Source organism: Suricata suricatta, chromosome 9, assembly GCF_006229205.1.
Source record: "Suricata suricatta isolate VVHF042 chromosome 9, meerkat_22Aug2017_6uvM2_HiC, whole genome shotgun sequence".
Classification (NCBI taxonomy): Eukaryota; Metazoa; Chordata; class Mammalia; order Carnivora; family Herpestidae; genus Suricata; species Suricata suricatta.
The window spans coordinates 121,589,097-121,612,727 of NC_043708.1; the positions used below are offsets into that span (position 1 = coordinate 121,589,097).

At 42.5% G+C, this 23,631-nt stretch overlaps 1 protein-coding gene across 1 annotated transcript in view; it reads left to right on the forward strand.

The window, feature by feature from the left end:
• CHSY1 (chondroitin sulfate synthase 1) overlaps nt 1-23,631 on the forward strand; it is a 71,305-nt gene that overhangs the window by 15,795 nt on the left and 31,879 nt on the right. The window contains 1 exon segment of the mRNA XM_029952284.1: nt 31-349. Within this exon segment, the coding sequence (XP_029808144.1) occupies nt 31-349 (319 nt within the window).

A 23,631-nucleotide genomic window follows, 5' to 3' on the forward strand; every position in this document is an offset into this window, starting at 1 on the left:
GCACGACCACTACCTGGACACGTATGAATGGTTTATGAGAGCAGATGATGACGTGTATATCAAAGGAGACCGTCTGGAGAATTTTCTGAGGAGTTTGAATAGCAGTGAGCCCCTGTTTCTCGGGCAGACAGGCCTGGGCACCACGGAAGAGATGGGGAAACTGGCCCTGGAACCCGGTGAGAACTTCTGCATGGGGGGGCCCGGTGTGATCATGAGCCGGGAGGTTCTCCGGAGAATGGTGCCGCACATTGGAAAGTGTCTCCGGGAGATGTACACGACCCACGAGGACGTGGAGGTGGGAAGATGTGTCCGGAGGTTTGCCGGGGTGCAGTGTGTCTGGTCTTACGAGGTAAGAATGGAAGAAAAGACATCTGTTAACTTTGTTGTCAGTTCTGAACCATTGGTAGGAAACTAGTGATGCTGTCTTCTTCTCTAAGGCTGAAGTTATTACACATTTTTACTTTATTTTTTTAAATTTGAATTCCTTCTTAGTATCTTTCAGCCTTTATTTTTAGGACATACGCTGTATACTTTTGTCCTCCTACCTTAGTTAATAAATTATGGCATCTGGAGCCCAAGGAAGCTATATGGTTCACTATCGGTCACAGTGATATTTTCATGGTTATCCGGAAAATTCATATAATCTGACTGTGGCTGACTCTACAGATGTGATTGCAGTTGTATCAACTTTCCCTGTCCCTGTTCTCCGAAAGGCGTGACTTTTTTCTTGTCATGTGTTGACCCACAAGCTTTGAAACTTAACATGCTTAGAATTGATAAAATGAGTAATGATGTAGGGGGGAAAAAGCCAGTATCATTTGGCTTTGCATTTATTTTAAACCTTGACTTTTTAGACCTTTATTTGTAATCTGCAAGTTTGCAGTAAGGTTGTTCCTGTGAGAATAGTGGGTAGGCAATCTCTGAGTTATCTGGACACACAAATGTGATTATTTTGTAGGAAGTCTATTTGTAGATGTTTTCTCTTTGAATGCCCTCGAGAACATGAGTTAGCTTTTGACTTTTCTCTGTTTTTATTGGCAGATGTGCATCTCTTGCCTGCAGTTCCAGGATCTGATTTTAGTCAGAATGGAAAAAATTATTTAGGTTGTGTTGTGTTTAGATTGATAAACTACCGATAGTTGTGACGAACAGAGGGAATTTCTAGACCTTTTCCCGAGAAAAAGAAACACACTTTCTATGTGAACTGTTAGCTTTTGTTATGAGTTAATTTTCTCAAGTGCTTGAGTGAAGAAACAGTGCTCCTGCCAGTACTTGGCCCCCCTCCCCAAGACTTGCTTTTAAAGGTTTCCTAATAACTGTTTGTTTCATTTGAACTCTTAGGGAAGTGGACATTTTCAAGAATACAGGAAGTAGTTTTCATGTCGTTTCTAATTATAAAAGATACATTCAGATGTCATTTGAGTGACACCTCTGATCTCTGTGTGTGTCTCCTACCCCCCCCCGCCCCTCCCCCAGCTCACTTGATCGAGGGGGGATTTCTGTTGTCACGGATTTTCACAGCAAGGCCGCTGGGGATGTCAGGAAGCTAGGGATGTCGTGCAGTTTTAATTAAAATACAGCTGGCAGTGTTCCCCCCCTCCTTAATTGACTAGTTATAACCTTAACATGCTTCATTATGGTTAAAACATGCAGTGCTTTGTGTATTTTGGAATGTTTTATCTTCTCCCCGATTTCTGAGCAGCTAGCCATCCTGCTGAATTATAGACGATAGGCCTACCTTTGAGAGAGAATTTTTAAAATTCTGCGTCTTAGTGTAGTGGTGCTTTATATCTTACATAGCACTGGACAGATACCGGTGGGCCGTATCTTGTTTATCCAGAACGCTCAGCTATCGTTAGTGCCACGAGGTTGTTAGAAAGTATTGTCCTGGGTGGGGTGCAGAGGCTGCTAGATAGTTTTAGGGCTGTTTTCCTCTGTTATCTTTTAACGGCCTGAAGCCGGAGTGCTCAGAATCTTCCTTTCTGGCCACTGGAGGCCACCTCTTTGCCTGGAAGCACCTGGGGAATGATCTTCTTAGCTAGAGGGATCTGGTGGGGAGGAAGCTGGCTCCCTGGCAGATTCCCTGTCCCTAGGCCCTCCTGGGGGATGTGGAGGAGCGTGTGGGCAGCCAGGGGACAGTCAGCTCTGGGTGGGCCACTGCTGCCCTCCGTGTGTTTACAGGCCTGACGACCAACGACAGAGCTTTTTATAGGTGCTCCCTGTTTGCGGGCTCCTTTTGTGGGGGACTCTCCTCTCCTCGAATGTGGCTTCTCCTTTCCCTTTAAATATGGTTTTTCTTTACATGCATTTGTGAATTTTAAGTGTAGTTAAATTTCTCGTTCCTCTCCTATATGGCTTGTGTTTTTTTGTGTGTAAGAAATTTTCCCTTCCTGGAGGGACAGGAATTGTCTCCCGTATGTTTTTCTGTCAACTTAAAGTTTTGCCTTTCATATGTAGTTCATCATAACCATTTTTAAGTTTTAGATCTATTGGGACATGTACCATTTTATTAGACCTTTGATTTCTTTTTTCTTTTTCAGTAGGGCTTTAAGTGCTCTTAACCTAAGTTGTTAACTAGGAATTATCATTGTGTTTGCCACTCAAGCGACATTAATCCCTCATGTGGATGAGAACTTTTATTAAACTTCCTGTAAATCTAGTTTCTCCATTAAGGTTCACATTATGAGAAATTACTGAGGTGGAGTCTTATGTTAAAGACAATTATGTTAAGCTTTAGGTCTTGGAAGGTACTTATTTAGCTCTTATAAATCTAGCCAGAAGGTGTAATTTTTACTTTTCTTTTTTTTTTTGCATGTTGAAATAGTGCCTTGGTATTAAAATGGCTTGTGAGAAACAACTGTCATAATCAAAATCTAGATTCATTTCTAAGCTTGTTTGATAAATAACCATTTATTAAAATATGGCTTTAAACATTTTTATTTGGAAGTAATTTTAATTTCACAGAAAAAAAAAAAAAAAAGCACAAAGCACATCCATACACCCTGTACTCAGATTAACATGTTCATGGTTTGCCCTGTTCTGTTCCGTTCTCATTTGCAGCGCTGCTCCTGCATCTCCCCCTGTCCCCTCTTACAGGGACAGAGACCTGTCCCGCATTTGTAATTTAACATCATGGCCCTTTACTACCATCCGTTGTATTTTGACTAAGAATGGGGAAACTCTCTCCTACGACCACAGGACAGCCCGAGTTAAGTTCACCGTGGAGACTTCAGCCTCCCATTTATGTCCTGATTGTATCTGTTGCTGCAGCCGCGCCCCAGGTCAAGTCCTCCCTCCTCCGTCTCGGACGCAGCCTCGGGTCAGGGGTTGCACTTGGTCATGCCTTTCTAGCCTCCTTCAGGCTGGACCGTTTGCACAGGCTCTTTCTGCATCTTTTGTGACTCTAACATTTTTGATAAGTGGCTTTAAAATACTTTCATTTTCATAATTTAAACATGTGATTGCAATGCAGTAAACCATAAGGTAGTTTTTAGTAATGCTCCTCGGTGCTTACCGAAACCTCCCAGCCCAGAGTGAGAATGTGGGCCTGACGGGGAAACGGAGCAGGCAGACCAGACCCCCTTGTCACCCGGTCTTGGCATCACACCTTCAGTTACAGGAGGTTGTTTTGGGGAAACATTGAACAATTTGAAACAACTTATTTAAGCAAATAAATGAAACATACTACTCTTTTAATAAGGCAGCAAAAAGACGGTTGACCTAAGTAACCTTCCGTTTTAGTTTTGACTTCTTATTGAAGTATATTATACCTGTGGAAAAGTACCCAGACCATAAATAAGTGAAGAGCTCAGTGGATTTTCACAGAGAGCACAGCTGGGTAACCAGCACCCAGCTATTGCTTTTCTTATTTTAACTCAACATTTAACTTAGTGCATTTTGTGTAGAAAATAGTCATTACTAGGCATAGTAATGAGCCTGGGTGGCTCATTCGGTTAAGCATCCGACTTTGGCTCAGGTCATGATCTCACAGTTCATGAGTTCGAGCCCTGTGTCCGGCTCTCCCTCTCTGTCTGCTCCTCCCCCACTTATGCTCTGTCTCTCTCACAAATAAATAAACATTAAAAACATTTTGGGGGGGTTCCTGGGTGGCTTAGTCATTTGAGTGTTCACTCTTGACTTTGGCTCAGGTCATGATCCCAGGGTTGTAGGGTTGAGCCCCACGTCAGGCCTTGTGCTGAGTATGGAACCTACTTAGACTGTCTCTCTCTTTCTTTCTCCCCCCCCCCATCTGCCCTTGCCCTCTCTCTCTCCCTCTGAAATAGAATTTTAAAAAGTTTATTTAATGCCATCACAGGTTTAAAATTCAGAAGTTCAAAGGGTTCATTGGGATAAGCTTTCCCATCTCCATCTCGACCCTCTGGGTTCCCTTCAGGGTCAGCCACTGTGGTGCGTCCGTACAGGCGCGCCATCTGCATGTATAACCAGTGAAGTTGGTGTATGCTGTCCCCTTTCACATGGACGGTAGCATGTTTTGCATACTGTCTGGATCTTGCTGGTTTTCACTGACATGTCTTGGGAGATTTTCCACTTGGTACCTAAGGAGCTTCATCTTTTTTATGGAGATTCAAGCTCTAGTTCTTTTCAGCAGTGTTTCTAATCAGTCCTTTAACCCAGTGTTTTTTGTTGTTGCTTGTTTGGTTTTGAGAGAGAGGGAGAGAGCATGCATGTGTGCAAGTGGGGGAGAGGGACAGAGAGAGAGAGAGATTCTTAAGCATCAACCTGGGGCTCCATTCCATGACCTGGGATCATGACCTGAGCTGAAGTCAAGAGTTGGATGCTCAACTGACTGAGCCACCGAGGGGCCCTTCAGCAGTGTTTCTAATTAGTCCCTTAACCCAGTGTTTCCCAACCTTTTCCACATTGTGATGCACACATTGAGATGCTTCTGCTACCCCAGCCTCTAACCACTGCACCCATCCCCCCAGACCCAAAGGATTGTTAGCTTGACCTGGAAGTTGTTGGGACACACCGGTGTGGCCCTCTGAGGTCACCAGTATTTGTTAAGGGAGCGTTAATGAGCCCCCCATTCTCTCTTAGCTGGTATGGAACTACAAAAAGAAGAATGAAACATGAATGGCCTTTTTTCCCCCTCAAGGGCTTTAGTCTAGTTGAGGAGACAAACATGTTCATGAAGTAGTTGAGAAAAATGTCAAAACGTAAAACCCTGTGATAGTGATTTTAAATATAAAACAGTACAGGGAAGGGTAAGATTGATGCTGTTCTTTATATGGGAAGGCAGTCATCAAGGGAAATTGGAATTTAGAGCAAAATATGTAAAAAGAGAAGACCTTCCTTTGGTTAGTCTGACTGGCTTATAAAGGAATTCGAACATCTTTATATCAGAAGGCTGGGGAATGTCCTCTTTAATAATGGGAGAAATAATGTTTCTTAACTGCTGGTTGTCACGAAACTGATTTGTGTTATAGTTGTGCCTTCCTTGTGCCTTTAGTCTGCCTGTTCACCTCGCCTGGCTAAGAACTAGGCAGGCCCCTAAGTGGCTTGAAATACGATGCATCAAATACTGATCACTAATGCTTCCTGTTTCTTCAAGGCAGAGCCACTCGTGGTTTTATACTGAGCCGTACTCTTTTCTGCAAGTTTGATGGTTAAATCTCCAAGCTTCTGATAGATTATAAGGGCAAATTAGCATCCAAAATGGGGGGGTGGCTACGATGCAAATACTATCAGCAATGAGTGGGAAGAGCATGAAGGAGTGAAAGTGAAACACAAGACAAAATGAGACTGAACAGCACAGCAGTCTAAGACCCACCATTGTGTTATTGATTTTTAATTTCATTCCATATGGTTGGAGAACATACTTTGTATTATTTCAGTTCTTTTAAATTTATCGAGACTTTTTAATGGCTTCAACATATGGTTTACCCTGGAGAATGTTTTGTATGTGCTTGAGAAGAATGTGTATTCTGCCATTTAATGTTTCGTGGGTATCTCTTAGGTCTAGTTGATTTGTATGTTGATCAAGTCGTCTTTTCCCGTCTGTTTAGTTGTTCTGTGCATTATTGAAAGTGGGATGTTGAAGTCTCTAATGTTTAATTGTGTATTTTTTCTGTCGTGTCAGTTTTTGCTTCCTGTATTTTGAGGCTCTGTTGTTAGGTGCATGTATGCAGTTACGGATGGATGAGCCCTTTTATCATGATAAAATTCCTTCTTTGTCTTTAGTGACAAATTTTGTCTTCAGGTCTGTTTTGTCTGATAGTATCAATCATTCCAGCAGTCTTTTGGTTACCAGTGCATGTTTATATCTTTTCCCAGCCTTTTACTTTTAGCCTTTCTTCCCCCATGTTTATTTATTTGAGAGAGAGAGCATGCGCGTGAGCGCACCTGAGTAGGGGAGGGGGAGAGAGGGGAACAGAGGATCAGAAGTGGGCTCTGGGCTCACAAGAGTGAGTCTGATGCAGAGCTTGAACTCCCAAACCATGAGATCATGAGCTGAGTGGAAGTCAGACACTCAACTGACTGAGCCACCCATGCACCCCTGGTCTGTTTGTCTTTGAATCTGAAGTGTTCTCTTGTAGATAGCATGTAGTTGGATCAGTTTTTAATTGGAGTGTTTACTCCATTTACATTTAATGTCATTACTGATAGGGTAGGATTTATGTTTGTTATTTTGCTCTTAGTTTCCTATATCCCATCTATTTTGTTTCTCTGTTCCTATAATGTTGCCTTATTTTGTGTTAGATAGTTTTTATACATTTTCACTCTCGTCATTTCTTTTACTCTATTTTTTCTGAGTTATTTTTTTAGAAGCTACCCTAAATGTTAATGGTTAACATCTTAACTGATAACACAGTTTGGGTTAACACCAGCTTCGTAACTATGGTATACAAAATCTTTGCTTTGATAAAGCTTCATTTCTCCCTGTCCCTTTTGGCTATTATTGGCATACAAATTAACATCTTTATACATGATATGCCTATCAACACAGATTTGTAATTATTGCTTTATGCAGTTGTGTTTTAAATCAGATTAGAGAAAAAGTGTGATAACCTATTTATACCGTCTTTTCTGTTTACTTATGTCGTTACCTTTTTTGGGCTCCATATTCATATGTATTTGAGTGAATGTTTAGTGTGCTTTCATTTCAGTCTGAAAGGCCTCCTTTAATATTTCTCATAGGGAAGGTTTGTTAGCAACAGATTCTTTCAGTTTTTGTTTATCTGGGAATGCCCTAACTTTTGAAGGACAATTTTGTTGGTAGAGAATTCTTGGTTGACCATCTTTTTCTTTCAGCAGTTTGAATGGACGCTTTCTGGTATCCGTGGTTTCTTCCAATGAGAAATCACTTGTTAATCTTACTGTGGATCTCTCATATGCAAAGAGTCTCTTCTCTTGCTGCTTTTGAGGCTCTGGCTTTTAGTAGGTTGATTATGACGAGTCTAGGTGTGGCTCTCTGAGTTTATTGTACTTGGAGTTCGTTGCGCTTCTTGGATGTGTGGATTGTTTTTCATTACATTTGGTTAGGTTTCAGCCATTATTTCTTCAAATATTTTTTCCCTTTTCTCTTTCTTCCTTTTCTTCTGAGGTGGCCCTATGCATATGCTTGAGCTCTTTTTCTTCTTCTTTTTTTAATTCTTTTTTCTTTCTTCTTTCAATTACTTAGACTGGATAATCTCCATTGACCTATTTTCAAGTTTACTGATCCTTTCTTTTACCTGTTCAGATCTGTTGTGGATTTTTTGTTTCAGTTAATATGCCTTTCAACTCCAGAATTTCTGTTTGGCTCTTTTTGTTTTAAATAATATCCACCTCTTTATTGTCTGTGTCTCTTCCTGCTCTGCCCTCTTCTCCCCGCTAATGGGCTATACCTTCTAGTTTCTTTGCATGTCTCATAATTTCTTGTTGGAAACAGGACATTTAAAATAATATAGCAACCCTGGAAATCAGATTCTGTACCTCCCCAGAGCTTAATGATGTTACTGTTGTTTTAGTGATTTTTTTTGGAAAATTTTGTAAAGTCTGTATTTTGTATGTGTGTATAGCCACTTAAATGTCTACTTGCTTTGCTTAGTGACTAGCTAATCGTTGGACAAAGATTTTTTTCAGATGCTGGAAGGAACTAAGAAGTCTCCCAGCCTTTGCTGGGGGCTCTGTGGACTTGTTGGTGCTTGCCTTCAGTACTCACCGTGCAGTTTTCAGCTCCTCTTATCTCACCTCCTGCCTGTGCAGAGTGTTAAGGTTGACCAGAGATGAAAGCTTAGGGCCTTTTCAGGTCTTCCCTGGGCATGCGTCCAGCCCCATGCATATTTATGGCCTTTTAGGTTCCCAGATATATGTATAAAAGGTCTTCAAAGCCCCGTATGGACATGTCATAGGCCTACTTTTCTTTTTAAGCTTGTTGGTAAGCCTGTGTTTTGCCCATACTATTAGCCACCTCCACAGGCAGCATGATATTCAACAACTGCTTGTGATTGTTTTTAACAAATATTTTCTCCCCTCCCTACCAAGACACTTTTTGCAATAGGAGGGCTCTGAGTCAGGTTAAATAAAGACAGCCTTATAAGTAGGGTCTTCTAGGAAACCACCAGGCAGGTCAGGTAATGACAGTTCTCTGGGAATGGGGCTTTGAAGGACCTCCAGTCCTGTTCTGTCCCTTTCCAGTGGCTGCCAGGCTGCTGGTTTTCGGCATGATTGTGGACTGTTGGTTTTCAAGGTTACTACCACATTGCTCAGGATCAGGGAATGGGAATGGACAAGTTAACATTGCCACAAAACTCACTGTTCTTATCCAAAGTTTCACTGTTTCCTGGCTTACTCTAAGCGTTTGGCTAATATCCAGAATCCTGAATAGGTTGCCGGAAGCTATTTTTGCCCGTGTTCTCTTTGCTTTTATGGAGGAGAGAATTTTTAGAGGTCTTTACTCCCCTATTTTCATTGATGTCACCTAAGACCATCATTTGTGGAGCCTGAGCTTCCCAGCTTAAATTTTGCTTTTTCCGAGTAGATAAATCACTCTAAGTGTCCTCTCATCCTCTGCTTAAGAGGTCAGGGAATTGTGCCCTAAAAGTTAGAAAGATTTTCAGTGAATCAGTTACAATCTTCACACATACTTACTTTTCAAATAAATTGTGAACGTCTGCTATGATTAAGACACTGTTCTGGTCGGGGACACAGCAGTGCAGAGAGCAGAGGTGCTGGTGTAGGGAGACCAAGGGGGGAGAAGTGTAAGATGAGGCCAGATGGCACAAATACTGAGGGAAGCAGGGGAGTGAGTGGCGAGGACATGCTGTAGAACACAGTAGGCCTGGGCTTCAATCTCCCTGTTTGTTCGGCATTCTTCACTAGCGGTGTGATCTGGGTGGCGAGTTGCCTAACTTTTCTGGACCTTTATCTCCTTAAAAGATGGCATAAGAAGTTGCCTACCTTGTAGGATTGTCTCTGGCATGGACATGCTGCATATTCTCGTAGCTAGTGCTTGGCACAGAGTGAGTGCTTATGAAATACCTCAAGTATCTGAAAAACTAAGCCATTCAGAACTCATTCCCTGAGGACTTTGCATAGGTTTTGACCTGCATAAACAGGAACTTGGAGATGACTTGTAGGAACACTGCCGTGTTAGAATCCTTGGTGTTGGATTTTAAAACTTAGAGGAGACTATTCTGACAGAACACATCAGAGTTGACTTAAAAGGAGGCGTTAGTTGCTTCGGACCTGTAATTATTTTACTGGCAAAACAAAGCCTTACATAAGTATATAAACATCTCTGAAATGGTGGCCCCATTTGGGATATCAGAGTCTTGTGCTTGTGAGGGAGGGGGTGTGGTCTCAAGGCAAAGTGCTTTTCTTCATGTTCAAGTTTGGTAGGGCTGTGTTAAGGTGTTCTAGGCTTGACATGTTCATCATCTTTCGTATTACAAGGTCACCACTAGTTATACCTAATTTAGGTTGAGTTGACAGAAAAGGGCTCCTTAGCAAGATTATCCGGAGGTGGGATCAGAATATCATTTTCCTTGTCTTAAGCTAATAGCTGAAGAGTATTTTCCATTTAGATGAAAAGATTGAGATCACATATGCCATCAACTCAATTCCTGTAATAAACTGACAGTCTACCTTTTAAACCACATTAGTATTCAGTGTTAGATGAGCCATTTTGAGGTAATACGAGTAAAATGAGCTCTAAGAACTTACTTTCACTATGTGAAAATGGACTTAATCTTTAGGGAAAAAAATACCTCACTGCCTAATTATAGTAAACCAACAATAAAGCAGTGAGAAATCGTGTGAGCTGCACAGTAAAGTGTGGAGGGCTGTGGGACTTACAGGAGCAGAGTAGGATGGTTTGGGAGGGTAGCGCCCAGGAGGCTTGCATTGTCTGTCACCCCTTTCTCTAGTCGATTTCTGGACTGTTTTCTGCTCTCAGGATGGTACCATTCACAGTTGTAAGAGGTCGAGGGATGGCAACTGCAAAGCTTTGTAAAGTTTGTGATTCTGATATTTAATCATCCTTTTTAAACTAAACTGGTAAGACTGGCCTCTGAAAAATAACAAGTGAGGGGACAAAGACAGGAATGAACTTGACGGTAGTAGTGTTGTCTGGGTCAGGAAGAGACCTTTGGAGGTAAAGCTCTGTAAGGTATAAGGGTGTGTTGTAAATCAGTTTTCCAAGCGTTTTTCAGTGGGGCAAAGTGTGTGTGTGTGTATGTGTGTACTTCAAGTATTAGCCTTGTCCATAGGTCTTACACTAGGTTGTTCTTTCTCATAAGGGAAGCTGTTGAAAGGAGAATCACCTGAGATGTTTGTTACAGAGCAAATTTCCAGGCCCAGCCCAGAACCAGACTGTTGGTAGGCGGAGTCCAATGATCTGTACTGTTTGAAGGCTTCTCTGATAATTCTACTTGTCCAGGTGTAAGAACCCTAGGCACCATTAATACAACATTTCTTATAAACTTGTGATATTTTGGAGCTTGGTAGAGACTGAAGTTATGGTTTGGTTAATTGGCATCATCTCATTTAGCCCCTGTTCCAATGTAGAGCATTTTCCTGGTGGAGGAGAAGACAAAAAAGGAGTTTGGACCTTGGTCTTTCCAGTAAGTGACTTACAGTCTAGTTGGCAGTGAGGCCGCGTTTGGCACACAGTGTCTCCTTGTCGTACATGTTTGACAGGCTACCACTTTATCACTTTTTCCCTTTTCTTCTCTGAGCTGTGTTAATTGCAATGAGCTGCATGGCTGGATAATAGTGAGGATGAGTGCTGGGCGGCAGTAAGTCTCGAGTAATGACGGGTAGAAGCTCCATTTGATGTGATGACGAAAACAAAGAACTTTTGGCTGGAGATTAAACTCACAAATGCTTCAAAGCTAAAACCGAATGATATTTAAAAAAATCTTTTTGTCTCTGCAATTGATGATTTCACAAATGTCAGCCTCTGTGGTCTAGTTATAAATCTTTTTTGAACCTTAGCCTTATTTATTTATTCCTCAACTTTTCTTTGTTGCCATGAACCATAAGTTGAGATTTGTTTAATCAAACAAATTTCAGTTAAAAAAAAAAAAAGAGGGACTTCCAAAGTATTCATTAATTACTAGTGTGGTTTTAACATTCCCAGATTTTTGAATAATCTTCTCTCCTGGTGGTGGAGCTTGATTTCCCTCCGTTGACTGGGTTGGATTCATTTGTAATGAATGCAGTAGGGAGTAGGAGAAAGAAGTAGTAACTTCACAATAGAGAGCTCGGCAGACACCGCATTAACACGAGCAGTATAGAGTCCTGTTTACGTCATGTGCTCCCGGGTATGATGGGATCAGACGGATCTTCACCTGTGCTCAGTCCTCCCAAAGCCGTAACTCCAGTCTGGTCATGAGAAAACCTCAGACAAACCCAAGTTTGGGGACATTCTACAAAATACCTGACCATTGTTCTTCCAAGTGCCAAGGTCATGAAAAGCCAGGAAAGACTGAGGGGATTGTTCCAGATTTGCAGTGACCAAGGAAAGATGACAGCCGAATGCACTGTGGGGTCCTCGATTGGAAGAAAAGAGACATTAGGGGGAAACTGATGAAATCTGAATAGAGCCTGTGGTTTAGTTAATAGTGTTGTATGAGTGTCAATTTCTTAGTTCTAATATATGTGGTATATAGTTACATAAGATGTTGGCATTAGAGGAAGCGGGGTCAAGAGATGGGATCTAGGGAAGGGGGTGATGGTCATGGAGGGGGGCACTTGTGGGGAGAAGCCTGGGTGTTATATGGAAACCAATTTGAAAATAAACTATTTAAAAAAGGAGAGAGATTGGATCTCTCTACTGTCTTTACCACTCTACTATAAACCTGAAGCTATTTCAAAATAAAAAGTGGTTAGACCCCAGAGATGATCTGAGTGGACACACAGAAGTGGGGTGTATGGCGTGGAGTGCCCGAGTGCTTGGGGAAACTGGGGCAAAGCCACAGAAGACTAGATCTTCTGTGAGGCTAAGTGGATATTGTGCAAGATGTGATTTTTAGCTTATTGACTTCTAGGAAATCTAAGACAGAAAGGCCTTTGTTTGTGAGGGCCGCAGAGTTCTAACCCTCATAAAGAGCTTATCATTTGAGCAAGCTTATAATGTACCGTGTTATTACTGTAAGAAATTTGGAATGGTACCATTACAGCAAGATTTCTCTCTGGCTAAAAAGCATCCTTCAGCGTTCACTCAGCAATTTTATGCTAGTGCTCCTACCAAAGTCATCCTGGTTAGCCCTGTAGTATTTCGTTTCTGGGTTTTCTCCCAGTGAGCCCTTCTGAGGATAAAGAAATCAGTACAGAGTTGTTTTCTTTGCTCTCTGGCCCTTATTCCCAAAGAATTTTTTTCTTTTAAAAAATACTGCACTGCTTTTCCTTTAGTACATGTTCATACGTGTGCATTCCCCTTTGACAGGTCTATTCAGTTTAATGGCAGAAGCCTTATTTTTATTTATAATGATGTGGTCCATTTAAGGCAGAAAGAGGAGTACATTCTTTTTTTTTTTTTTTTTTACCACCTGAGGACTGCCTGTTTGCTTTTTGTGTTGTTATGAATGGATTCTGCAATAATTTATAATTCTGATAGCTTTATGGGGGGAAGATGGGCCATGGGAATTGAGATATCCCAGATGATATAAACACACTTAAATTTCTTTTTAATGCTAAACTCATTGAATAAACTATCTTCATGCCTGCTCTCTGACAGGCCCTGCTCTAGACACTGGGGCTGCAGCCGTGTGCACAGCAAAGCCCGCTATTATGGAGCATTTAGTTCTTTATGGGGACGTCAGAGGAGACAGATGTATACTGGCAGGTGGTGCCAGGCCCTCTGAAGAAATACAGGCTTGGTAAAGGGACAGAGGGGAGTGCCAGCCCAGCTGAGAGAGTGAAAGTGAACCTTGCTTATATCCAGGGAGGGCCACCTCTGGCAGAGGAAATGGGGTATGCAGACGCCCAGAGGCAAGGAGTGTGTGCATGATCGGGATGGCAAGGGATCTGCGTGGCTGGAGCACATGAGTGGGAGGGACCAGATTCTGGAAGGCTGTCCCTGATAAGAGCTCTGGGTTCTGTGCCCAGTGAGCTGGGTCGGCACTGGGGGGTTGGGGCAGAGGAGTGCAGGGAGCCATCTCAAAAGGATCCCCCTGGTTGTTATTTGAAAAGAAACTGCAGGGGAGGAAGAGTGGGAGCTGGGAGATCCGTGAGCAGGCACCTCTGGTAACTCAGAGAACAGGGAAGGCAGCTCTTGGTACAGGTGGCAGCGGTGGGAGTAGGAAGAATTAGTGGCTTGTGATGAATTTTGAGGGTAGAGCTGATCGAACTTGTTGAGGGATGGGATGTGGGAGAGCAGAGAGTTGTCTGAGCAGCCTGAGGGATGGGGAAGACTTGGAAGGTCAGGCTAGAGATACCAGTGTGAGTCATCTGCATCTTGACAGTAGTTAAAGCCAGAGGACAAATGACATCACCGAAGGAGTCAGTGAAGATAGAGGAAAAGTCCAGGACTGAGCCCAGGGGCTTCCAGGGGCTAGAAGTCCTAAGATGAGAGGATCCGGCAGAGGAGACTGAGCCAGGGAGGCCAGTGAGAGAGGAGGAAGCCCTCACATTTGATTTACATTTGCTTAGTTTGAACTTGAAGTTTTGGAACACTCACCATTTAGACTTTTTAATCTACTGATGACTGATGGGGTGAATAGTCCTAAAACTGATAAACCTTAGGGGACAGCTGAGGACCGGTGGGCCACAAATGGCTGGATGGTCAGCACCTGGGAAGAAGCAGTGGAGCTTGGGTCCCTGTGATACAGAGATCTTATTTGTCATGGAATTTGATGTTCATGTATGTTCATTAAAACTACATGGTTTTGCTTATTTAAAAGAAAAAAACAGCTACTCTATAGAATTGCATTTATCATCACAAAGTTGCTTCACATCCTTAACTAATTAATAATAGAAATGTAGCGGGCTTAATCTTTCTGTTACCATCTTTAGCCTATAATACTACTACTAATAGACAAAGAGCTTGGTGATCGTCAAGTGATCTAAGTCACTTTCTCATAGTTATAGTAATAGATGAGGTTTCCAGATGGCCACTTAACTATGGAAGGTAGAAATCGCTGTTACTTTCAGGAGAAAGTTATAATTGAACATCAATTCAGTTAAGCCTTTTTAGTAAAGAATTTGTTTTTGGAGGGGATAAGGTTTAAAGGACATCTTACAGAGAGGGTGCCTTAACTATGTTCTCCCAAGCCTGTTTCCTCTTCTCTGAACTGGGAGATTAGTTAACGCATCCTATATTGGACAGATGGTAAAGTGCCCAATTCAGATTCGAATCCAGGCAGTCTGGCTGCCAAGCCTGCAGTTCTAACTCTAATGAAATACATTTTCTTTTTCTGTATCATTTCCGCCTTTTTATTGTAACTATTGCTGGTATTTTTTTGGGGGGAAAAAGAAACAATTTAAAATTCAGTTGTTGAGAATTTTAGACAAAGGGAAAATTTTCATGCTTCTTATTACATTTCTTTGGTGGGGTATTTTCAGTGTACTCATAATGTTTAAGAGAATATTCAGCTGCGGGCAATTAGACCTCATAGTACTCAGTTTTATTTGTTAGACCCTTGCCAAGCTAGTGAAAATGTCTAGCAGAAAGGCAGTGGTTTAAATGAGTTTAAAGTGGTGGGCCTCAACCCAAGAACAAACAAAAGAGGTATCTGATCTCCAATCCCTAGATTTACTCTTAGGAAGTTTTTAATATAAGAGGGAGCAGCAGAGCAAACATTCCTGGTTCAGGTTCTCAAGAAATCTTTAAGCTACATCTTCAATTTTCAAGAAATCTTTAAACTAAAAATCTGTCATTTGAGTCTTAAAATTTCTCAAGTCCCTTTACGGATCCTACTTGGTCACAATCTTCTGAAACAAGTCTTCTGAATACTCTGGCCTTGATGAAGGTGTTTATTAACTGTATAATTGGATTTTAGGTAATTTAGAAGGTGGTAATACTCTACATCCACAGCTGATTTTATCTAGTATTCTGTGGTCATCGCTGCGGAAAGCAAACAACTGCCAGATCCTTGGTCAGAAATCTTCATTCTCTGCCACAGTTTGTAGGGGAATCCATTGGTGTCTTCTTGACATGCTGTGGTACATGTACTAGGTTGAATAATGACCACCATGGATACCAAGTCCTAATCCCTTAAATTGGTAAATATTATCTTATTTGGAAAAAGGGTCTTTGCAGATGTATTTAAGGAGATAAGATTACCCTGGATTATCCATTTGGGTCCTAAATGTTATCATGAGAGTCCCTATAAGAGAGAGGCAAAGAGAAATAACACAGACACAGAGGAGAAGACAGGCAGAGACTGGAGCTATATGGCCAGAAGCCCAGAGTGCCAGCAGCCACCAGAAGCTGGAAGAGGTGAGCGGTGGAATCTTCCCCGGAGGGAGCATGGCCCTGTTGGAGTTCAGACGGCCAGCCGTCCAGCCTCCAGACCGTTGAGAGAGTAAATTCTTATTGTTCTAAGCCATCTAGTTTGTGATAATTTGTTGGAGCAGCCTCAGGAGGTTAATACATTACCCAGAAGTGAGGCCCCTCAGGAGGGCAGGACACAGGCTCCACGGTCCCATCATGTAGCCATGGCCTGAGGAGAACCACTCTCTTTCTCTAATATGGGGCTGTTTCTCATGGGTATGTTGTGCTAAGTACCTGACACACGGTAAGCATTCACTAATGGCCTTTCTTATTGCTTGGCTGGTCTGAAGCAGTGATTCTCAAAATGTGGTCCCCAGACCAGCAGCCTGAGCACCACCTTGGTTCTGAAGGCCCGCCCACGTCCTATCTCAGAAATCAGAGCCTCTGTGTGTGCAAACGTCATGTCATCATGTATCAAAGTCACGGAAGGGGCTTTTTTTTAATGTTTTATTTATTTTATTTAGAGAGAGACAGCATGAGCAGGGGAGGATCAGAGAGAGAGGGAAATAGAGAATCTGAAGCAGGCTCCAGGCTCTGAGCTAGCTGTCAGCACAGGGCCTCACACGGGGCTCAGACCCACAAACCACGAGATCATGACCTGCGCCAAAACTGGACGCTTAGCCAACTGAGCCACCCAGGCGCCCCATGAAGGAGCGTTTTAAAAACATGGATTGCTGAGCCCCATCCCTGGACCCAATTCAGCTGGTCTGGGACAGGGCCTGAAAACTGGCATTTCTAACAAGTTGCCAGGTGGTTCTGATGCTGCCGGTGCAGGGACCACACTTTGAGAATCACTAGTTTGGTGCTTTATAGAATAGTGAGTAAGAGTGAAGAAGGTTTTGGTTTGTTTATTTCGTTTTAAAATACACTTTGACTTTAGGAGAGTTTTGAATTTACAGAAAAATCATGAAGATAAAGTTCATACTTTATTCAGATATTTTTAGTTTTTACCTGCTGTCTTTTTTATCATTTTATCTCCCAAGGCTCCTCTGGTCTTTGACAGTTTCTTAAGCTTTCCTTGTTTTTGATGACCTTGACAGTTTTGAGTATTGGTTGGGTATTTTATAAAATGTCCCTCTTTAGGATTTATCTGATGTGTTTCTTTTTCTCATGATTGGACCAGGGTTATGGGATTTGAGAGGCCGCAGAGGTGAGGTGCCCTTCTTTTCACGTCAGGTCAGGATGGTGGGTCCCTGTTGATGTTGACTCCCTGCTGAGGGAGGGTTTGTTTCTCCTCTGAAATAAACAAACAAACAACTCTTCCTCCTCTTTCTAGGGTGTGCTTTTTGGAAGGATGGCACTAAGCACAGCACACACTTAAAGAATGAGGGGTTATGCTCCCCCAACTCGAGGTCAGACTCTGCAAATACTATTTAGAATTCTGTGCAGGAGATTTGTCTCTTCTTTCCCATTTATGTATTCAGTTGTGAATTTGTATCAGTATGGACTCATGGATAGTTATTATATATTTTGGGCTATATACTGCTCTGTTTAGTTGCTAAAATTGTTCCAGCTCTGCTCATTGGAAAATCTTTCAGTTGGATTTCTCCCCACCTCTCCCCTCCTCCCTCCACTTCCTCTTGCACCTGCCTCTACCTCTCTTCTCTCTTGAGCACTTCCCTTACTCTCTGGCACTAGGAGGTACTACAGGCTCATCTTGTCAGTTTCTGCCAAAGTCCTGTTTCTTCAAGGAGCTCACGCTCTTTCTTTTGGAAAATGGCACTAGAAACCAAGATCTGGGTGCTCAGTGTGCTTGTTGCTATGGGCCCCCCTCACATGACAGAACAGGGAAACCATGTGTGTATACCGGCCCATGCACATATACAAGTGTGTAAATATGTCTGGAGGTAACCACCTGTGTCTATATGAAACTAGATGTCTGTTGATACTGATGTCTGCAGGTCAGATCGGCTGCACACAGGTCATTCTGCCTCCTCCCCTTGCTTACCGGTCCCCTCCCGCCTCAGCACTGAGAGACCTGTCTGTCGCCATCCACCGTCCCTTTAGGTAATCGTTCAGGCCCTGTGTGCACGTACAGCGGTTTCTGAATCTTTACCACGGATCCCCGTGAGAAACTTTATTATACAGCACTCCTGTCCAGTTTCATTTGCCTTTAGTCTTCATTTCTACTTCGTTATACTTAGGTTAACAACCTTTCCCCCCACTCCCTTTGGTGTGATTGTTCTGTACATTTCTAAAATTGTCTCTGTCATTGGCTGCGTTCCGTCCTGGGATCTCCTGACCTCTTAAAAAGACTTTTTAAAAAAATTGTTAAGGTTCACTCTTTGTGCTATAAAGTTCCATGGGTTTTGATGAATATATAGTGTCATGTGTCCGTCATTACAGTGTAATACAGAAGAGTTTCACTGTCCTAGGAACTCGCTGTGCTTCACCTGTTCAGTGTTCCTCCTCCCACTAAGTCCTTGGCCGCCACGGATCTTTTTATTGTCTCTGTAGTTTTACCTTTTCCAGAGTGTCATGACATCGGAATCCTACAGTACATAGTTTTCTCAGACTGCCTTCTTTCGTTAGGAATATGCATTTAAGGCTGATCCACATCTTTGGCAGTTTGATAGCTCATTCCTTTTTATTACCGACTAGTCCTTCCTTGTCTGGATGGACCACAGTGGAGTCCTCTGTTGCAGGACATCTTGGTTGCTTTTAGTTTTTGGTGATTATGCATAAAGCTGCTGTAAAACATTTGTGTGTATGATTTGGTGTGGACATACAGTTCATTGTGTAAATACATAGAAGTGGGATTGCTGGATGTGTGGCCAGAGTGTGTTTATCTTTGTGAGAAAGAGGCTGCGCCGCTTTGCCTTCCCCCCAGCAGTGAACGAGCGTTCCTGTTGCTCTTGTCCCCTCAGGCGCTTGGTGGTGTCACCGTTCTGGATTTTAGCCATTTTAATAGGTGTGTAGTGGTGTTTCATTGTTGTTTTAGGAAGAGGTTCTTAAGGGTTAGTCCAGGCAGACGTGCTTTTATTTGGTACTCTTCTGTTTATAATTTGGGCAAGTGGCTCTTTCCATTTTTGTATTTTAATAATATTAAGCTTGGACAGGTTTGTGCTTGACCATAAGGATATGGAAAATTGTTGAATTGATCTTCCCTGACGTTAGGTTTGATTCCCTCTCTCCCTGTTCCTTTTTTTTGGGGGGGAGGATTCATGCGCCTTAGGCATCTAGAATATTAATGCAGAGCACTTAACCTTAACAGTAATGGCAGAAGTTTTTAGAACAAGTCTGAACAACTTACAGGAGATGATTACATTGTGTGTTTCATACCTAGGTGAATATGAAAAGCTGAGGTGATTTTGAACAGATGAACATGAATTGCTTACTCAACGAGCAACTAATAAAGGTGTACCATGAAATAGTGGGGTTGTATGGCAAGGGTACTGAGGTGGTAAGCTTGTACCCATCCTTGCCATTGTGGAAATTTCTAAGAGATGGGATATATAAACTTCTGTGATTCATCACTCAGCAGGATCAGTACTTAGCAAAAAGTTGTGTGCTTGCCATGTGCCTGGTACTGAGGAGTCAGGGGTGAGCAACAGGGAAGTCCCCGCTCTCTGGAGCATCCGTACATCTGTGCAAAGGCTCTGTGTCCTTCTTTACGGCGTTGCTACTCTGTTCTGCGAAGACCGAGAACGGGGCGCTGCCAGCATGTGGGGCAGGCAGGCCTGGCCTGGGCTGGCAGGGCAGGGCAGCCTCTGTGAGGGGGCTTCGAAAGGAGGAGTAACGAGTGCGGTGGGTTCAGGTAGGGAGGGGGGGAGATGAGGAGTGTAAGGAATAGAGGGAGCCAAGTTCAAGTTAGTCAGATAGTAGCACCTGGTAATGTTCTATGCTCAACTTGCTTCCAGTTCAATATTTCCCCTCATTAAAGGCTGTTTTAGTGCTTCAGATCCCAACCCTTTCCCCTTTGTAGGTAAACAGGGTGCCAGCGGTATAACTGAGCATACTTCTGGCGGAGCCTGGAGGGGTTGTTTGTTTGTTTGTTTGTTTGTTTTTTAGAGATTTTTACCATTTAATAGAAACACTACAGATAATGTTAAAAGTAAAAAGCATTCCCCTCCTTTTAGCCAGACTGAGGATCCAAGATGACTGTGACAAGAACCTTACTTTCAAGTAGCCTATCGTCCGCATGGAGGAGATTGTGTGTAATCACACGGGTCCGAGAGAAGTAGTACTTCAGAGCTGTGAACAGGGTGTTCTAGGAAACCAGCAGCGGACCGCTTGGGGTGGACCAGTGGGCGGCAGGGAGAAGTCCACATGGGGGGACTCTAACCCAGAGCCTTGCTGACTCACTCCAGAGTTGCCCCAGCCTTACAAGGATGGGGCATCCCGTCAGAGGGAACAGTGAGTATGAAGTCAGGGGTCTGGGACAGTCTGCCTGCTGTGAAAACTACCTGGCGCTGAGTATGACCAGAGTGGTGAGAAATGAGGCTGAAGAGATGTGTGGACGAAAGTAGTTGGTTTTTATTTTAGGGGCTGAGCGCATCCACCATGGAGTCTGCTGTATGTTTTAACAAAATTTACCTGATTCCTGTAACAAATAAACCAACAGACCTTTGTATGGAAAAACTGAGCCTTCTGTAACCTGCAATAAGGTCATTACCATGAAGAAATTAAAGACTCTGTAGTTTATTTGCTTAGGGAGGTGTTTGTGCCCAGCTTACATTGCCTGATCCATCTAAGTGAACTTGTAATAAAAATCATTCCATTGTGTGATAGAGGAAATTAAGAGTGTATGCTTTCTTCGACGGTTACAAAATGAGGTGGGAAGAGCCAGTGTATATTTTAGTGGAATTGAAAGGCTATGCTGTAGTCTTACCAGAGATGTTCAGAGCTCCTCAAAGACAGGAGGACCTTAAAAATCTATAACTTAACCCCCCCACACCAAAACGAGTGGATCACAAAATCATATTTTCATCACAACTTGAAATTTGAAGCAGCTGTGGAAAAGTAAGCAGACTTATGATTGTTGAGCAAAGTACACAAGAATTCAGACTCAGAGAGCAAATGAATCGAGCAGTTGGCACTCAGAGTGGAACTGAACGGTCTCTCGTTGATTCTAAGACGCCCTCCATTGTAGGACACCACGCTGTTGCGTGTACCAGTGAGAGAGAAGGCACCGCCGCGCAACCGCTGTTCCCGAGGGCTCTCTCACTCCTCCTAGGTCACATCCCACCTTCGGAGGTGCTGAGATGTCAGACACCTGGATGGGGGCAGACAGACGTGAGGGAAGGACTGAAGGTGGGCAGGTAGAGAAGGTGTGTGGGGAAAGGTGTTCCAGGCATTCTGAGTTCTTAGAAAAATGATTAAAGTGGCACACTGGACAGAAAGATTAAATATTTAAATAAGTTCTTGGCCCTTAGAACTTCGTATTTACAAATTCATTTTATCGTCATAACAGTGAAAAGAGATGGGTGCTGTTATTCCCCAGTTTACAGACAACATTGAGGCCCAAGATCAGGGAGCATTGCCTTAGAAGTATGTAATAATGCTGGCCTAGGCACACTCTAAATCTGCTTACAGTTGGAAATTATTTTGATTTTTAACTAAATCATTTTGGAAGAATTTACTTTCTCTTTATTAAAAAGTTTTTTTTAATGTTTATTTCTTAGAGACAGGGTAAGAAAGGGCAAAGAGAGAGGGAGACACACAGAGTCTGAAGCAGGCTCAGGCTCCAGGCTCCAAGCCATCAGCACAGAGCCCGATGTGGGGCTTGAACCTATCAACCGTGAGATCATGATCTGAGCTGAAGTCTGGTGCTTAACCAACTGGGCCACCCAGGCATTCCTGGGAAGAGAAATAACTAGATCAAAAGTCAAAGACAAGTACGTGGAGAAGCTTGATCAGAATTTTAACAGCACTACCTTGTAGGAATATTAAAGAGTCGATACCACAAAGTTGAAGGCACTTTTTATATTTTATATGTTGAACTTGGCCATTTAAATTGTCTTTTAAGACCGATCAGTCACATGCCAATAGACTTGTCTTTAACATAACCCTGCTGTATCTGCCCTCCCCTTCCATTAAGGGAAAGTGTGCTGGTGTGTGTTCTAAATAAGTACGTCTGTCTGTCTGTCTCTTGGAGCAGTTTCTGATTTGTTTACAGCCTATCCTGGAAATTTAGCTGAGAACATATAGAAAGATGTATTTTTACTGCCTTTTCTCCTCCTTTGTTGACTTCATGCAAACATATCTCATTATTGTTGCATAGCAACTGACTTTGTGTTTGTGATTTTTGTTTAGCAGTTTTTTTCCTATGGAACATTGAATTTGTATAACAATTTCCAGTGTCTAAAGCAACAGTGATGGAGAGTTTTTAACTTAACTCTTTTTCCTTAAAACAGAAAAAGCTGCATGACATTCCAGGTATATATCCCTGTGTCATTTTTCTAAAATCTGCACAAATTGAGATTCCCTTTAAGTGTTTGACATGTTCGATGCTGTGGTGTTCTCTTTAGTCACCTTCAATCTGAAGTAGTGGCTGTCTTTCTTTCCTTGATGTATAGACCTTGACACTTTGGGGGCTTATAAGCTGGTGGAATGTTTAGCCCTTTGGATTTGTTTATTGTTTCTTCATGATTAGATCCAAGTTCTCCATTTTGGGCAGGAATGTTACAGAAATGATGCTGTGTTCTCTTTTTCCAACAAGTAATGATTTTGATTTTTCTCTCATTGGTGGTACCTATGATCACTTGATAAAGGTGGTATCTGCCAGCTTTCCTCATGGTGAAGTAGCTTTCTTTCTCTAATTAAAAAGCATCCTCGTGGAGAGATGCTTTAAGGTGGTGTAAATATCCTGTTCCTCATCAGACTCACAGCTACTAGTTTTAGCAACATTGAGGTCTCTCAGCTGAAGAAAGTACTGCTGCAATGGTTGTCAAATGGCCCTTTTCTAATTCTATTCTTTCATTCTGCTTTTATTAGTTAAAAGTAAGGAAAGCTTGTTCTTCCCATTTATCCATTCATATGTATGTTTGTCCGAGTGTAGGCTCTGTATTCTTGTTATCATTTCCCCTCTGTTTCATGCCTCTTCTCCCCTCTGGCAATCACCAGTTTGTTCTTTGTTTTTAAGGTCTGTTCTTTTGTGTGTCTCTTTTTTTTACTTTGGTTTCTTTCTTAAATTTTATATGAGTGAAGTCATGGTATTTGAGTGAAGTCATGGTATTTGTCTTACTCCAGCCGAGTTATTTCACTTAGCATAATACCCTTTAGGTCCATCCGTATGGTCACAAATGGCAAGATCTCATGCTTTTTTATGGCTGAGTAATATTCCAGTGTGTGTGTGTGTGTGTGTGTGTGTGTGTGTGTGTGTCCCCCCACAGGTTCACACTGATACCTCACATCCCATTTCAACACTAAAGAATTTATTCTTGTCATCTCCCTTCTCATGTTTTTATCTCCGTTCTTTAACAGTTAAGGAATCTTCACTCCCATTATTCTCAGATGTATTTGCTCATCGTATAAGTTTCCATTGGATATCACCAGTGTCCTGGTGCCGCAGCACCGCGTGCAGGTGCCTTACTTCAGCCTCCAGCATCCTGTGCTGGGCTGCTGTGCCTGATTTCCGTCCCCCCACCATAGGCCCTACCTTGCTTGACCCCACTAACGGCTTTTACTTCAAGAAAAAGCTGAAGAGGGGAGGGCAGGAAGCCTAAATTCATCTTGAAATAGATTTTTGT